This window comes from Cariama cristata, unplaced genomic scaffold (assembly GCF_000690535.1).
Source record: "Cariama cristata isolate BGI_N322 unplaced genomic scaffold, ASM69053v1 scaffold17779, whole genome shotgun sequence".
Lineage (NCBI taxonomy): Eukaryota > Metazoa > Chordata > Aves > Cariamiformes > Cariamidae > Cariama > Cariama cristata.
In genome coordinates this window covers 17,131-35,732 of record NW_009634230.1, presented here as the reverse complement: position 1 = coordinate 35,732, position 18,602 = coordinate 17,131, and the positions used below count along the sequence as shown (strand labels likewise).

General features: G+C 37.2%; 1 protein-coding gene across 1 annotated transcript in view; it reads right to left on the bottom strand.

The window, feature by feature from the left end:
* Positions 1 to 17,290, bottom strand: part of RABEP1 (rabaptin, RAB GTPase binding effector protein 1) — a 31,137-nt gene extending 13,847 nt beyond the window's left edge. Inside the window, exons 1-7 of the mRNA XM_009707085.1 lie at positions 16,924 to 17,290; positions 14,582 to 14,785; positions 13,056 to 13,216; positions 6,683 to 6,802; positions 3,599 to 3,734; positions 2,647 to 2,825; positions 1,567 to 1,692 (exon numbers count right to left, since the gene is read on the bottom strand). Coding sequence (XP_009705387.1) covers positions 1,567 to 1,692; positions 2,647 to 2,825; positions 3,599 to 3,734; positions 6,683 to 6,802; positions 13,056 to 13,216; positions 14,582 to 14,714 — 855 coding nt within the window. The 5' untranslated portion in view covers positions 14,715 to 14,785; positions 16,924 to 17,290. The remainder of the gene's footprint in view (positions 1 to 1,566; positions 1,693 to 2,646; positions 2,826 to 3,598; positions 3,735 to 6,682; positions 6,803 to 13,055; positions 13,217 to 14,581; positions 14,786 to 16,923) is intronic.
* Between the last annotated feature and the right edge of the window lie 1,312 nt (positions 17,291 to 18,602).

Here is an 18,602-nt window from a genome sequence, read left to right as displayed (position 1 = left end):
AACTGTTTGGCGATACAGTCAACAAATCATTTCTCTGTATTGCAAACTGCTCAACAGAGAGGAGCTCAGAAGTCCAATTATGACAAGTTGTAAGACATGATCATAATACAATTTATTACCATGTGCTGTAAAACACATTCTGTACAGTTAAAAAAAGGTCATAAATAATAACAAAACCAAATCCATAAACAAAAACAAAACCACTCTGGAAACTATGCCCTTTCTCAAAATGTAAAATTTTCCATTATGTGTAACTGCTAGATTTAAATAAATTTTGTGAATTAAGGAACTAAAGAGTATCCTAGGAACTGAGATTAAAGAAAACATCAGAAGATGAAACTTTTGTTCACCACCAATATATCTCACTTGCATATTTGGATACAGAAGTGTTAGCATACAACACAGTATTTGAAATAGAAAGTTGTATCCTTTACTGTAGGATAAAGGGTAGAACTAGATCTCAGCTACATTTGGACATTATGATTCTGAACATCTTTCTGCATTCTGAGCTGTTATAAATCATTGATAAGAATGAAGGGCAGACTATGGAAGTATATATTTTTCCCCTTCAAAAAGGATAAATAAAATGGGCAATACTGGCTCACACTGCAAATTCTCAAGTCTCTTGAAGCTTACAAAACTTTCTATAGCACAAAACTTGGTTTGTTTTAATTAATTTGTCCCTATTTTGACTTACCAAACCAAAATGGAACCCATCAGATGATCAGATAAACAAGCAAAATGCAGTGGAAAAGGATAAGTAACTGCCCATTTTGATCCTGTTTCCAAGCTCCAACCTGTGTGCTCATTGGACTTGTTTCCTCACAAGTGAAAAGCTTACGCAAATTTCAAATACAATTTCAGCTTGTCCGAGTGTATGACTATCTACAACACCCAAATGGCTTGCTAACTAATGATATCCAGCAGCATCACTTTTTCTGGCTGTTATAATGGGTTTACTAATACAGCTCAAGCAGCTTCAGCAAAAACTTGGTGCTGAGCCCCAGCTACTGGCTTGGCTAAAAAAAAGTTTATTTTTGGCTGCCGAACAAATGTGTCCAAAAACTTCAGCTCTCACAGTTGGATGTAGCTTTAATACATCCAGACACACACATCATATTATTTTGCACATGCTAATCAACTGGCTAACTTCACAATGGGTGATCTCAGACTTGTCTAACCAGTATAAGTTTAGCACAGAATTCAACAAGTAGGTTAGCAAAGTAGCTACAATACACTTGTTGAATGTTCAGATCTAATTGGTTTAATTCTGAACATTTAGGTGCGTTAGAACATGGTTATAAATCCCAAGAGAATTTCACAGGAGTTAACATCCAGAATGCAAAAGGCAGAATTACAGTTTTTAACAGCACCTCTCAGGATTGTAAATATTGTCTTCCAATCTTTATTAGAAATTACATATTCAAGTGCAACTCCAACAATTTTTCACTGTTGAATAAGAATTATAAGCTACAGAGAATAAAAGGCACTAAGTTTGTGTTTGTAACCAACACCTGAGGAAGGCATGAGCGCTCAAAGTTGCTTTGAACTATCCAATTGTTTTACCTCTTCATTAGAGAGCTGGGTGAGGGTTTCCTCATGGGCTAGAGAACAGGAAGCTTTTGTTTCATCATCTGAATCTTTTTGCTTCTGCTCCTTTCTCTTGCTAAGCCTTTGCTGATCATCTTCCTCCTAGAATCAGTGGTCGACAGAGAACACATATAAGCGGGATTCAATTTTGCTGCAGTTATCATGAAAGCTAATGTCACAACAAACTAAGCTACAAAGAAGGCACTGGAAAAGATTATTTTGGTTGAAAATCCAGTATTTGTCACGTAAGGATTCTTTTGGTTAAAAATCTAGTGTTCATTTCACAAGGCACCCAAACTGACTTAAGTGAGAACGTACTTTTCAAGTTTAGTGGCCAATTCACATTCTAGAATAATTTTATTAAAAGAACGTATTACCCAGATAAAAATATTATAGGGATTATCAAATAAGTAACAAAAAAAGTTGTTACATTGGCTATTGTATAGAACTTGATAACATATTCGCATCACTAATGGCACCATTAACAGCCATCATACAAGCATGAGTATTAAAACAAAACATGAAAACAAGAAGTGTCTTGATCACTCTAAACAACGGAATATAACATATGGAAAAAGAATCCAAAGAAAGACATCAGAGAACACCAAGTCATAAAGCATGTACACAATCACTTCCACAAGTTAATTTAAAATGAAGCTCTTAATTTACGCCTGAGATAGGTACTGTATTGGAAAAACCTAGAAAGAAGCGAAACTTGCTATCCTAACATCCTTGACCCAGATGTTTCACATCACAGATCACTGTTTCTTCCTCCAAGATTAACTTCTGGATATTATTACCTTTTCATTTAACAACATTGGCAACATTACTTTCAAAGTTACTATATACATTAATATTAAAATATTCACACAAATGGAGAGCTTCTATTATAACTGTCATCTGTCATTCAAATAGACAATTTCTATTAAAACTGTCAGCTATAATTTTTTGAAATATTAACACACTTAAATAACTTGCCCTCAACATACGATTTCCATACCTGTTATACCACATTAAATCTAAAGTATTTAAAAAAAGAGGAAGGTAGCAAGTAACCTGATCCTTTTTTTTCAGTTCTTCAACTTGTCGGAGCTGCTCAGAGGTCAGAACAATTTCCATACGTTGCATGTCCCTCATCAGCAAACGTTGAGACTCCAAGAACTGGTCATTGGCTTTTTGCCATGTGTGTTTCAACTGGTTGTGCTGTTGTCGCTCTTGCTCTAAGAGATGGCAGACTATTCAAAAACAGAAAGAGTCATTCTGAACCAGAATTTTTTTTAACCTCTTTTCCAAAGGTAAGTATTTTCATGAATAAAAGTAATTATTGTCCTAATCAAGATGAGTCAGGCTTTGGTCAACAACTATTTAGGATGAAATAAGAAATCTTCTTAATTCTCAAACTTGGCTTGTGATTAGGGATTTATTACTGACAGTTTAAGATTTCCCAATTAGAAGAATAATGTCTTAACTTCATTCATGAATTCTAATAGTTTATTTTTTTCTTAGTGCTGCTTTGAAAAGACTGTCTTCTACATTCCTATTTATTTCAACAGAAGGTTCCGTTTTTCATTTCTCCACAGTGACTCTGCGCTGGCATGCATGTACATGTACACATCCATTCCACCACCAGGCATTCAGAATTGACATACCTCAGGGAGGCATATCAATATGTTATGGAAATAGTGCTCATAATTGTACACAAATTATAGACACCAGTAAAATCACTTCAGTAAGAAGGAAGCTTGCAATAATATAAGAACTTAGCAGAAATTCATTAGCATCCCTTGACAGAACGAATGCCTCTGTTGTTTTTCTCCATCATAAAAGAACTCCACATTCAACTCTTCTGTAAACATTTTAAGGGCTTTCACATTTAAAAGTACTGCTGCCTCCTCCCACAATTTCTTTAAATCCAATTCAAATAAGAAATCAGAAAAGAATTAAGAACTATGTTGGGTTTTGCATCCTTAGTGCAAAAAAGTCAAAAGGATTATTATTAGATAGGTACCTTCATGCAGTTCTTTTCGCAACTTCTCTGCATCTTCTTGCAGGACTGACTTTTGCGTGTTGAGAACAGCCACATACATCTCTAAGTCTGTCCTACATGACTTCTCGGCTTCCAGATAATGGTTCAGTTCTTTAACCTGAATGAAAAGAGGGAAATCTGCCATCTCAGCGGGGGAACACTCTCAGGAATTTCCTTTTTGCTAGAAATTACAGTGTTGCTTGCTCAGGTAACGTACAGGTGTTGAAGGACAAGTTTATTTCTAGAAATCACAAATATTCAACTACTGGTGTGCAAGTAGTACTTGTATTTATTTCTGAATAAATTACGCATTAAAATTCTGCTAAGTCAAACATATCACTATATCACAGTATAACAGTCAGATCACAAGAGCAGTGGCACTGAGCACAGAGATGGTAGAGGCAAATATCTAAGAAGAGCAAACAATGAAGCAATCCTTTAATCAGCATTGGTAAGCCCACAACTAAGTAGGATGTGGAGACGGTTCAAAATAGGGTAATAATAGTAGTCAGAAAACACGACTATGAGGCAAGCTTGAACTAAACCAAGGACAGTAAGCCTAAGAAGAGAGAAAACTTGGGGACAGAGAAGAAAAACAAACACATACACACACACATTCAAACCCATGAAAGACTGCTGCAAAAAGAAAGGAAAAATCTGTCAATGAAAAGCAATTACATCAAGAAAGACTGAAGAATTATATTAGGACTTTTTTCTTCTTTTTGTTTTTTAAATAGCAAAGCTAACAAAGAACTGGAAGGAACGTCCTGCAGAGATTGCAGGAGCTCCATGGAGAATCTTTTAAGATAAGGTTACACAAATGTCTGTCAAACATGATGGCTGTAGAAATGGATTCCATGTTGGAGCAAAGAACGGCTTGAAAGATTTCTTTGTGGCACTACCCAGTTTTATGGTTTGCTGAGTCAGAAATCACAGGAGTTTTTATTTTAAAGGAAACAAAAGCCTTCAGGCAATTCCTCACTGGCTCCACAGACCTGCTGTTCATCTTCCTCAACACAGTATGGGAGCCACAGACACCAACTCAGAGGTCAAGATAGTCCTTTGGCTTTAACTTGCCATTGATGGTGGGGACAGCTTCTCCTGCCCTAGGATACCAAGTCTTCTATCTGCTAGCCTTTTAGCCTTTGGAATGGAGAACCCGACTCCCAGAGAACAGCCCATGGGGAGGGCAAGAAATGAAATACAGTTTCACTAATCCAGCTAAACACTCAACACTAAAACACAAAGTGACATGACTCAAGCAGATCTGAGAGATTTCATCACGACCAACAGAAAAGCCAAATATACTGCTCATTCTGCATGCCAGTCTTCATACCTGTCTAGTAATATGAATCACGTAAATAATACCTTGCATTTTTATAACGCCATAAAGTACTTTAACAACTTCCTACATTTCTGCTTAAATATCTCCTTGCTAGATATAAAATAACAATTCTTTCCCACTAAGCTAAAAAGGTGACTTGAAATAGGACTATCAGTACCTTCAGACAGAAGGAATAATGAAGTGGAATTGACCACAGGCAAGAATTAAGGGCCTAAGTTATTTTCTTCAGTAAGAATCATCATCTAAAGTGAAACTTATTTAAAAATAAGCCCCCTAGAAACACGGATAAAGTGGTTATTCTCTCCCCCCCCTCCCCATGAGATGTATGCTTGTGTTTTACTCATCCCATAGAACGACATGCTCAGATTTTAGAGGACTGACAGAGACACCAACACAATTGCTGGTTCTGAAACATCATCAGTTTTACTCAGGCCTTGCCTGTAAGGAAAGAGAATGACACACAAGAATGACCTATGATTTTTATTACCAAATTCAGCAGACAAGTTCTAGACTACTGTTAAGAAAAGAAGGAAAGACAAAAAAGGAAAAACAAACAAAAAACAAACCATTTTGAGAGCAAGCAAGAAGAGAAGGTTCCCATTTCCTCATCTTTCCTAAATTCATCCTAGCAATGAAAAGGAACTATTATTTGCATCAAGAGAAAAAGCAGAACTACCTGCAGATTATTCCTAGGAACATTTCAATCTCAGAAATTTGACCTACAAAGCACAAAGAATCCATAAAGAAGGAGAACACACAAGCCTGGATTCTCAATCTAGCGAAATTTTGTAGACTGTTAAATGAATTACACTGTTGTCCCAAATCTCAGACAGACCTCCAAGTTGGCATAAAAGAGGGGAAAAAAAAAAAAAAGAAAAAAAAAAAGAGAAAGAATTCCAGCAAGTGATGAGCATCTATTCAAATGAGAATGCAAGTGACCCAGAAGACAAGGCAGGCGTTTATTTCTGTCTTAAAAACATCCACATGGTAAGTTACTTTGCATTTTTCAGCTTATTGGACTTTTAAGATAAAATATTTGTTACAGAAGACATCTTCATTTCTGTATAAAACAGTACATTAAATGCAACTACCTTACAGTGATGTAGATATTATTTACCCTTCACAGCTGATGAGAAAGTTCAATAGGGGTTCTGACATATCTGAAGAATACAGAAATGCTAGATAAATCACTTAAATTGATTTCTTGGCAGAAATGATCAGTATTCCTTTCCACCAATTTAAGTTTTGCTTAAATTTTAAGATGTAAAAATTCTGGTGATATTGCCTCAGTTTTATGCCCAGGATTAGAAAATTAAATATAGCAGATGCTGGATGGAAGTACATTAAAAGAATTCTGCCAAATGCAAATCTTTCTGTGGCTGTAAGCATGACACTAATCTAAAGGCCAGGCTGTTGGAGGGATGCAACACAGCCATTTTTCTAGAGCTTTTTCTTTTTTATTACTAGTAGATCTGAAGCCATGCAATTTAAGGTAAGCACAGATCACACACACACACACCTAACGCAACCTTCAAAACAGAAAGATGGGAAAACATACACAGGCCAAATACGTTATTTGAGCTACAGGAGAAAAGATGTATTGCGCATGAAGAGTTTCACAATACACCCTCTTCTCTCTTACAAAATTTTACTTTACTTATCTGAATCAAACTAGCATTCTGCAAGACATAAATTAGGATTCAGTTACAACTCCACCTCACCTTTGATGCTTCTAACTCTTTTATTTTTTCTTCAGCTCCTGTCAGTTTCTCCTTAAGCGTTGCAATCTCTTTCTCCATAGGCATCACAACGGAACGCAGCTTCTCAGCATCTTCCTGGGCCTGAATTTAATGCAGTAAGTTATGAATAACACGTTATCATAGTTTTCATCACACCAGTTTCCATTATCGGAGACATTTGGAGAAAATCTCTATGCCAACAAAAATAGCTGACTGAACTTCCACTTTCAATACTCATCTTCCTGCTATTTATTTAGTTCAGCAGTCATCTCTATGACAACAGGCCCATATTACTCCATTCACAGAAGGCAGCTAGATTTTAAATCCCTGTATGGATTAGACCATGAATATCTGTTTTTAAAGAGAATGTTAGTAAATCTGTCACTCTTGATACTTGGGAGAAAATTTACGGATCGGGCATTTCAAAATACGTACACTTTACTGTTATTAAAGGCCTAACTGTCCTGCAACTTGCTGCCACACAGCACATACAAAAAAAATGTAACACAAGAATTGCATGGTGAGTTATCGGTCATTCATTTTCTTATCATGAAGTTAAGAGAAAAAGGATCTGCACAGTAATGCACAGTGTAGCTTTGTTCTGTTTTGGAAGATTGTTTTTCAACTTTAAATTACTACTGATGTAGCATCAATTTTTGGTGTTACTGTACTAAATATTTCAAAATTATATACAAACAATTTATCAAAAATCCCATGATTTTTTCAAAAAGTAGTTCTGAAAAGGTAAGAGTAGGACAACAGAATGAGACAAATGATATGAGGGGAAAAAAAAGAGCCAGGTAAAAATAGCGAGAATCAAAATGCGAAACAGTGTTCAGCGTTCAAATTCAGAATTGCACATGTCAAAGGGTGGCCCTGACATTCCCATTTCTTAAATGCTCTGGTTTTCATGGATGCACTAAAAACTTTCCAAGTGAAACAGCTCCCATAGACTCCACAACAGCAAGCAGACCACTCAAATATTTGCCACAGTAAAATTCTTCAAGTCACAAAGAATTTAAGCAACCTAATTTGAGTTGGTTTTATGTATGAAGGCTCAGAATGCTCAATTGTTCTCTATGTTCTACTGGAGAAACTCAGCAGGGTTGAGAACTGTGTCCCACAGCCGACGTTTCAAAAGATGTCACTTTTCCTAATCTGATCAGCAAAGACAGCCACTAAAAGATAACATTCATGTCTTGTTTTAAATCCAGACTAGAATGCAGGTCTCCGAGGCTACTCATTTGACGTTCAGTTTCTCGTAAGCTTGTTGACAAGTGTATTCTCAGCAAGGCTTTCAGGAAGAAAAATGGACAATATTTTCAACCACTGACATTTTCTAAACTTAAAGTTAATATGCAGAATAAAATAAAATTGCAATATCTGTCAATTATACAAATGCTACCAGGTCCCTTAGGCTCTAAAAAGCTTGAAAGAAAACTCTATAGACAAAACAAAATTAAATTTCTTCATGTTCCATTCACTTCTGCTACATTTTGTCACTGCTAGTTTGCCTGTCCAAAGAGTACAAATAAAATCTGTGAGGAAAGTGAGGGACATCACATGACACAGTGAATTCAATACCAGTGACATGTGACAGTGTCACACGTACATACATATCCTGTCACTTGCAGCCAACAACTCATCAATCACATTTTTCGAACTGATGGGAGCAGGAGTTCAACTTCAAACATTGCTTTATATTTCATTTATTGTATCACATCTATTCATTTAATGTTACCTATAGCCGTCTCATATGGACTAATAACATTTTTAGGACTGCTGAATAAGCCTTTTCCTATTTATTAATGATAACTGTGGAAATATTTCATCACCAGTCTGATTTCACATGGTTCAACACCGAACAGAGAGCAACAAATGCATCCATGTGAGGACCAACCAGTTCTGAGAAACAGTCAGAAAGTTGTCTGAAAGCAAAATCAGACGGCTGAACAGCAACCAACTGTATCAAATTCCACATGACAGAAAAATTACTCTAGCTTTTACTGCTTGGTAAACAGAGCTTAAGTTTGACACTATGGTTGCAACATATTGCAAATGTTTCCTTTTAAAACAAAACCAAAAAAAAAAGGCAAGGGGGATGTTGAGGGGTAAGGATCCATATTAAGGGACAGCGTGACACTGAGCTAAACACTCAGAATAGCCTATACCTGCTAACAAAATGAGTGTTGGTCACTGGGTCTGCTTTTGAAGGTAAAGTATAAATTACTAAGACTCCCAAATTGAGGTTAAAGTTCCCAAACTTTTAATAAAATGAGAATACCTACCCTGTCAAAAAATGCTACATACAGATACTGTCACATGTGGCAAGAGGTGCCACAGCATCACATTTCCTGTGTTAAAAGGCGTTATTCAGACTCTTCCAGAGGTGTGATCCTCAAAACATTTATTTCCTTCTAACTTTCTGACAAACTAAGTTGACCGTCAAAGACCATGGTTTTACACATTATCAGCTTGTATTATTCATCACCCAATCAAAACCAAAGCACCCAAACCACTCCTGCCCCAGCACAACTTGCCTCCCCCCAGCACAGCGGCTGAAGACCACGCTGCAAGGGATCTGCAGACCACAGCGTGAAGATGACACCACAGAGAGAACATGCTAAAAATGAGTTCAAGTCACCATGCAAAACATTGCATTGCTACCCTGACAGCTAGCTACAGCAATCCTGAATTTTTCTTTACTGTTACTCCAACCAACATTTCCAGAAGAATAAAAATCTGGCTGGAGAAATCTCAGGCAATACTGTAGCTGAATTTGTTCCTTAAAAATGAGAATTTCTCTTTAAAGTAGAATTAATGCATTTAAATTTCCTCTAAATCTACTCCACTGTTCTTTATCATTACCAATGAAAGCAGCTTACTGTACCAGATTTTATGGCCAGCTCTGTCACAGAAATCGGTTATTCTCCCCTTCCAATTTCCCCTCTTCTGACTAATAAGCACACTTCATAACAGGAGGTTTGTCCTTTCTTGCTCTCTCTCTATGCAAAATACCTGTTCTGCAGACTTCTGCTACTCAGAGTTTGACACAACTGTGCTAAAAGTCATCTTTATACTCTTCACAGCTCCAACAGCAAATCAGATCCTTTCCTGAATGGAAAATGAGGTCTGAATAAAAAGGGACTAGTGAAATTTTGCCAGTGGGCACGACTCATCCTCATCAAATCCTTGTCCAGAGGGAGCCCAGTCATTACCAAGCAGAGGACTTGTATGGAAGTACACGTTGCTATGGCTAGACTGCTTTTAGCATATGTGATAAAACCCCAAAACCTATCTGGTATTACAATGCAACAGGAAGACAGAGAGAGTTTTATAAATACCAGTACATTTTCTGAAAGATGAATCACTAGGTAAGCACGCTTATCGTTACAGCAAGGTATTTACCTTTTTTGAGTGGGGAAGGGAAGTTTATAGAATACACACAAAGTTTTCAGGACAGATTTCTTAGAAATCGTTGCTTTATGATAAAAATCACAGAACATACAAGTTTTCTACAGAGATTTGGCAATTTGCAACTTGAAATATATTTACATGGAAAAGCAAAATAACTGCTTCCAGACAAGTGCATGTGTTCCACCAGACATGCTCTTTCTGACAAGAGGATGCTCAAGAACGCCTAACACCAGGTTTGCAGGCAAGACTTGGATACCTCTGGCAAAGTAGTCACAATCTAGTAAATACACCTTAAAATAGCATGCTCATCAAAACACTACCCACCTGCTCCAAGTGCTCCCAAACCAGGATAAATAACATGCACACTGGAAGCCTGATAGCACACATACCAAAACTGTACACTCAACCAAATAAACAAACTTTAAATTCAAAGAGATATTTACAGAATTTGGAGCAATATTTGTTATCTACCCTTCATCTCTTTCAGGAGAAAAAGTACGCAGACAACAAGTATAATCATTACCAATTATGTGGACATAGTATTAAATTTTATGGATTTTCTTTGCAGTCTAAAATGGATTTTATAGCCAAGTTGAACACAACTGAGCTGAGATATTACCCAGTCATGGGAGCCAAGAAGGTTAGCATCCTGGACTGAAACATAGGGCTTGCAATCTTGTCTCTGCTCTGTCCATTCTTCTCACCTCACCTCTCTCTGAGAATACTAGACAATGGTTTTCTGCTAGTTCTAAGAAAGGTGATATATTATATGCTTGTATAGCATCTACTTACGATCCAGAGAGCAAAGTAGTACTTTTCTTTTTTTAGTCCTTTGAGATGTTTGGAGATTCCTTAGAATTGGCTAGAAGATGAAGATATCTTTGAAAAACTCTTTCCAAGTTTGTGCCTTAAAATAAAATAAATCCATCCTTACAATAGAGCATATAAGGATGGAGGATAAATACAACATTGTTGGTTGGAAATGCCATTTTGTACGAGGAATTGATCACAAGTCTTCAAATATCACATCCCAAGTGATCAAGAAAATTCCTCCTTTCACACTGACTGCTGAGGCATGAATATTCATTATTTTGCTAGCCAAACACAGCGTTTTATGGGCTTGGGATTTGCTCATTTGTTTTTAGGTAAAATTGAATGTCCTTTTCCTAATTTTGGTCTAATTCTTAGCCTCCTTGAGCAAAAAACTCACAGATCTAATGACAAAGAAGAGTCAGAAAACCCATGCAAAGCAGTTTAAGCAATTATTTCAAGCTGCACTCTGAAGAACAGATTTCCCCTTCCTCCTCCTATTACATAAAGCACACGTTCCTCTGCTTTACAGGCCTATAAAGCTTTCCAAGCTCATATTAATCAGAGATTAATAAACCAAACACCTCTTCCCTTAGGATCACAAGGGATATTTACTTCCCTTTTACAGAAGTATAGTTGAAAATGCTATTCATCTGCTACACTAAACTTCTAAATGCTAACCAGCACATAGTAAAGCCACCAAGCTTAGGTGAGCTGCATTGTCATCTGAGCAACTTGCAACTCCAACTGTTGCATGATCAGTACATTCAGATAAAAAAAAAAGTGCTGATACTTCAGTTATTGGAAAGACTCTCTCAGTCGAGAGAGATTGTTTTCTGAAAATTCTTATTGGCAGTTTGTTGGTAATGCACTGCTGGGACTTATACACTATGAACTCTGCATCTTCTGGGTTGTTTCTACAAGACTTACCACACTGATCCAATTTTGAACCTCCCTTCCAGCTTCAACTGCTCTTTTTTCTCTTAATAGGGCTCAAACCTTCCTTAAAAACAGTTTATGTCTTAAAATTCCAGTGGCAGTAATTCTGTAGGTAGAACATTGGCAAGCAGGCTTTACTCTGACTCCTACCTTTATAAATCAGGACTACACGAAGAGCAGTCTCACTGAATACCAAACAGCAATTATGCAACTACAGCTAGCAATATTCAAGAATCTCTTTAAAAGTCTCAGAAAAAGAATTCCATTTTGCAACACTAATACTGACTGTTTGTTACAACATAGTAAAAATAGGTAAAACACTTATTATGTGGAATGCTTGTGATATTCAACACTGCATTTCTCCTGCTGGCAGCAAGTAGAAACAAGGAAATGCAGTGATGTGGCAGATTATCAGATGTTAGTCTAATCCTTTATTGAAAATAGGATCATTTATACATTAAAATTGTCATAGAATACCTTGAAGACTACTGTAAGCCTGTTGAGAAGACAAATTCACTTAAATGCAAGTTTTTATAATATGATAAACAAAGATTCCAAAACATTGATCTATTACGACAGCTTCATTTTCCATCCTGCCTGAAACAACAACAAAATCTTTCCAAACTCCAGGGTAATTATCTTTCAGCATCTAGAGCCTGTTGTTTTGTGACAGCAAGGTTCTGTATTTCCTAGGAAGCCAGTGGTACTGTGTTGCACAAACATGGCTTACCTTAAAGAAAGACATAAGACATTTTAGAGACAGTGCCTATTAAAAACCTCAAAAGAAGTTTATAAGATCTGAGAAAAGGAATAAAGCTGCAGAAGTGTAACAGAAATTTTATAAATCTGCAGTCAATCCAGAAAAATGTAGGGGGGGGTGTGTCTATTTGAGGTCATTTGACATTACAACAAGAGACTTTACAAGGTTTCCTACTTTTACAAGCTGAAGGCCAAACCTTACCCTCTTCTCAGGTGCAATCCTCTCACTGAATCCACATAATCAGGTACAATACCTTTATGGATTCAAATGGAGGATTAGGTCATGATGACTTTCACGAACAAAGAGCTGAAAGTTGGCAGAATGAGGCTATGCGTATTTCTGAGGAATTATAGCAGGCCATAGAAATTAACTCATGCATAACACCACAAGCGTATCTTGAAACAAAAACAGAACTAGATTTCAATGTACCTTTTTCATTTCATTTTCTAGGTTTTCCTCCTCTTGACCTTCAGACAGTCGCCTTCTTAACTCTGCTATTTCCCGTTCCACGTTTTCTCGATACTGATTCCACTGAGCTCGCTCTTGCTCCAACCTGTGATGATACTGGAGCTCATAGTCACGAACAGTCTCTATAAAACAGTATTTTCAAAACTTACTTTCAATGTAAGTTAAAAAACAGCTTTACGAACTCTATCTCCAACCAGTCAATGACTCATCATAACTCATCAAAACTAGGACAACAGCGAACTCTCCCTTCCTCTCTCTGTAAGTTAAAAAACAGCTTTACGAACTCTATCTCCAACCAGTCAATGACTCATCATAACTCATCAAACTAGGAGAACAGCGAACTCTCCCCTCCTCTCTCTTCCCTTTGACTCTTGCCCCAAAATCCAACTACATAAAGCAAAAGATACAAAGGAACTTTATCTCAATTTGTATCATCACTAGAACACAAACAAACAAGTCCCCAAAACTGTATAACTCCTAATTTCAAACTAAGGTACATGTCTAATCCTATTTAGCAGCACATTTTGTACCTCCAAGCACATCATCCAAACAAACTACCAAAATCCTACTTATTTACTCCAAAATGCAAAGGAACTAGAACTTCTCACATAGCTTTCATTTCTGTATTATTCATATTACCCCTTCAGGTAAGGAGCTGTCTCTGTTTACATACAGACAGCAGCTGGTCCAACTGAGCCTTGATCTGGGTTCACGTATCTATGTAGATCATAAATAAACAGAAATTTGTGCACTCAATACACATGAAGATTTGTCTTCTCTGGGGGAAAAGCATAATCAGGTGATGGGAAAACTGCCTCCAACCAACAGGTTGTAGGCTCAGGATATTGTGATCCTGTTTGTTAATCTTTAAGAAAACAGCCAGTTATGGCAACAGTCTATCCCCAGTTTACACCCTGCATTTTGTTTCTTGCCCGTAATTTGTCTCATAACATCCACAGCTGTGCAACATGCAAACATAACAAAGAATAGCTCAGAACTATTAAGAAGAAAAAAAATTACCTACAACTGATACAGAGCAGCATGTTCAGTCACTAGCCTAGGGAAAAGTCCATGTGATACTACTGGAGGGATGCTTAACTGTCTGACAGCAGAACTATGTTTACACAGAAGAGAGTCACGCTGTCAGCCTAAAGCTGTTTTCAGACTTGTCAAATTACACGCATTATACTTATCTTCACGGAAGGATGAAGCATCACATTCATAGTCCCTCAAAAATGCTTTGCATATATGTGGGAGTTCTCATTGCCATGATTCCTTCTAAATTCTATCCTCATATTAACAGAAAAGAACCACCAAGCTCCTTTTCACAAACTTAGGAGCTACGCTTCATCCATCACTTCTGCAGCCCAGTTTTGCCAAGCCGTGAAAAGTACCTATCCATATTCCGTGCAAGAGCAGGCACAAATCACTAAGCGCATACTAAAGAGGTGTCTGATCTTAGCAGCAGCAGCTTGCCCGGTTGTTACCTTTCATAATAGCTTGTAGCGAAGCTACTTCTTCTTGCCACTGTCTCTTCACCTCATCGATAGCTTCCTGCTTTGTATTCTCAGATACTGTAGCTATAGCTTTGATGTTCTCCATTTCAGCATGAGCTTCCATCAGCTGGGTCCGCAATTGTCCCAGATCATCTTGGGCTGCTTGCAGCACTGCATTTTGTCTTTTCAGGTCCTCTGAAAACAAGTATTATTTACATTTAGCTTGATTAAGAAATTCAATCTGAAGAGTATCCACAGTTGCTATGGCAAAGAACAGTGCTCTAACATGGGGGTGATGGCAGCACTGATATTAAAGCATCTACCCACAACAACTGAACAAACGTTAGCAGGTGTCTTTAGGGAACATTACTTCTTGACTTCACTTACCCTTGCCTTTTACTAAAAAAGTACCTTCTCATGAACGCAGCCACAAAGCAGACACTGTAGATATAACCTATGAATCAATATACCTGATGAAACTGAACTGTGCTTTTAATTAGTTCACTATTATTTAATTCATTCTGGTAACAAATCTGGAAAAAGATAAGAACAGACAGGAAGACAGTTCTTCCCCCATTTCTGGCATCAAATTGGTCCTGAATTTGAATAGAACACTTCATATTTCTTGAACAGAAACACTCTGTGACCACTATGTGGAGCCCACATAAGAAAACTATGCAGCCTAATTTGCTCTTTGCCATGGCTTTGCTAGAACTGAGCGCCTACCGAAAAAAACCTGATACATTCAATGGAATATCCACTACTTCTCTGATTGTTGCAACTATAAACAGAAATTAAACTGATTTCACATTATCCTCCTGAGTTTTTGGTTAATCTGAAGCAAAAATTTCTGGAAGATATACATTATACAATTAATTCTAAGAGTACTGACACAAAATATACTTTTATGCCCACATAGCCTATTTCAATGGCAATCACTTTTAGCAGAAACATCTGGCCAGTATACAACAAACATCAAGCTATCTCCATGTATTTCCTTCAATACCAAAAAGCTTAATCAACCCTGGTGCTCCAGCACTTACCTCAGTATGGAACCCAGAGCTAATCAGGTACTCAAAAGGGCATTAATCCTCATGTTAAAAAAAAAAACAAAACAAAAAGATCCTGTACCATTTGTATAACTAGCTCTCAAACGACAGTATTAAGGATGGGTTGCAACAACCCCAACGTATATTTAAGAAAGGGTCTTTGAGAAGAGGGAGGGGAAAAAAAGCTTGTGGGGGGTAGAAAAGTAATTGCTTGTATATTCTCCTCTGGTGTTCTTTCACTTCAGTACATGTGAAAGTTGGATTATTTTTTTTTTTGCCTTGTCACAACTGATTTTTACTTTCTATTTTCTGACTGTTCTGAAAAGGGAGAATTATTGCTGATCTCACCAGTAGCGTCTTGTATCTTAAATTTCCTTTTATCCAGTTGCTAGAAACACAAAGAAATAGGCCTTCTGTATGATCTGATCTTCATTATGCCTGTTGTACGTCTGCTCTCATAAGCTTATACAAGCAGCTGCAGTCTTAATGCATTATTTTTTGGCTCTGCTTTCATATGTTAAGGACAGGAAAATCATCAGGGTTAGAAATAAATCAATTTGGCTCTCAGAACAACAGCTATCTCTACTCTCCAACTCTTCGAGAAATATTTGAGCTCATATGGTTCAAATTTTCCTATAAAGACTGTTATTGAAATAGATGCCCTTGGCTGGTATTAAAATTTCGGTAATTTTGTCTGCTTACATTCTACCTCAGATGGAAATTTAAGACAAATTAATACTACATAAAAAAAGCTAGCCACATAGTACAAACAGCACACCATCTAGACTATGTCTTTCCACTTACCAGATCATCTGCTGTTCAGAGAGAATGAGCACACCATGACTTCAGAAAGTTAGTATTAAAACTCAGTGGTGGTGTTTCTGCACATACATCAAGTCGCTCTGCTGAATCCTAGCCATGCAGGCAAATCTTTAAATTTAATTCTAAAAATTCATTCTAGGAAGCTAAACAGCCACCTACTGAATTTTATTCTCTGCATGTCTCTTTTGTTATTATATCTACTTAAAAGACTACTGTCACTTTTCCACTTTGGCAAATCAGACACAATGCCTTATCCCACTAACCATGCTGGATATGCAGTTAGCTATCCCAGTAGAAATCCCCCTTAAATCCTAATTATCATAAAAAAAAAAAGCAAGCATGTGCTGTGCATGGGCAAATGGGGAGTAGTAGTTGCCATTACAAAGGTCATTCTTCATACAGGGATTATTTGAAGATGAAGTTTAATAAACTTTAGAGTAATTCCGAGAATTGAGAACTTACCTTCCTTAGCCAAGTATAACTCCTTAAATTTTGCTCTCTTTTGATTAAATTCTTGCTCAAGTTGCTGCTTTGTGCGCAGAAATTCTGCATTGACCTTTTCCAATTCTGCTACCCGCTGTAGAAGAGCAACTGAAAATAAAACAGAAGATAAGGTACGTCACTAACAGATAAGATACTCCATTCTGCAAGTTTGAGGTTTGGGGCTTGTTCTTCTTAAAATATCTTTACTCATTAGCTCAGCTGTTGCCATCAGGACAACTAGTCCGAGTCCTTTAAGCAACAAAGGAAGATAAGTTTTCTTAGACTGTAGCGTCGAATTGTAATTAGACATCTTCACAGCACTAGAGGTGCATGAGGCAGGGAATTCTGTAGAAAACAATCTCCCAAAGAAAACTACAGTTTTCTATATACAATGAAGGAAGCAATGGAAAAAACACAGCACCAGAATTATTTCTATTGGTGCTTCTTTCCAAAACACTGGGAATTTAGTCACGAGGCACAGGAATAGTGTGTGAAGGCTGAGCAACAAAGCACCAAGTTCTCAAAGGCTGAGGTCAAAGAAAACAAAGTGACAGCTGCTCAGTTAATAACTATGGAAGAACAAAGCACAGAAAAACCCGTAAGCTAAGAATTAGGTGCCATTATCTTTCCTGTCTTCAGTTCTGCATGTTCATCAAAAGAAGGTAAACCACAGTATACTCAGAGAAGTTTGCCAGAAGATGACCACAATCTATGGTGAAATAACTGATCATAAGATCAAACTCTTCTCATTCCCAGCAGGTAAAAATACTCAAGGGCGCACATACATCACACTATTTTCCAGTATTTACCACATTAGCAGTTCGTCTGGTGGTACAAGAGAGGGAACAGTAGGATGTCCACAAAGCACCTAAAGATTGTTACAATGCAGTTACTGTTGAAAAAACCATACCGTACCATGGTATGATCCTATCAAGATCCCACACAACTACTGACCCTGGAATATTGATCTTCACGTGCAACATTAACTTCTTTACACCTCAAGAAGTATAGGCTGGTTTAGATGCCAGACAGTTTCATATTGCACACCTCAGAATTCAAATAAGAAACAGAAACAAGAGACAGATGACCTAGAACAAGATCCATCTCCATGTTGCAATGCACTGGGCAAATGATGTTCCTCTACACAATTCTCTATCTGTTCCGCAAAAGCATTTTATGGACATGTTCCAACTCTGTCATGCAAGGCTGAATCACTTCCTTTTAGTTATAGTCTCTGTATAGCACAGACTAGATACATAAAATATTGATCCAACAGAAGCATTTACAAATCATACCCAACACGCTTCCCACCAAAAGCAAGTAGTGAAAACATACTACAAAGGCTACGTGACTTTAGCATCAAACATTTAGACTTACCAACAGCTGGAATTAGATCTAGACCCTACAGTGGTAAAACACTAGATGGTCAATGCCATTGCGATTGGGTGAGTTGTATCTATTTTTAGTACCAGATGACTTAGAGTAAGAGCAGACACAAACAAAAGGACCTTTTAAAAGCACAGCTTTGTTTTATTGATTGCTGGTTATGCAGGCTTATCGTGCTAAAAAATACAGCACTTAATCTATTCAACTCTGTAGATAAAAGTATATGTAGATACAGGACTGAAGAAATTTTAATGTTGCTTTTTTACCGAAAC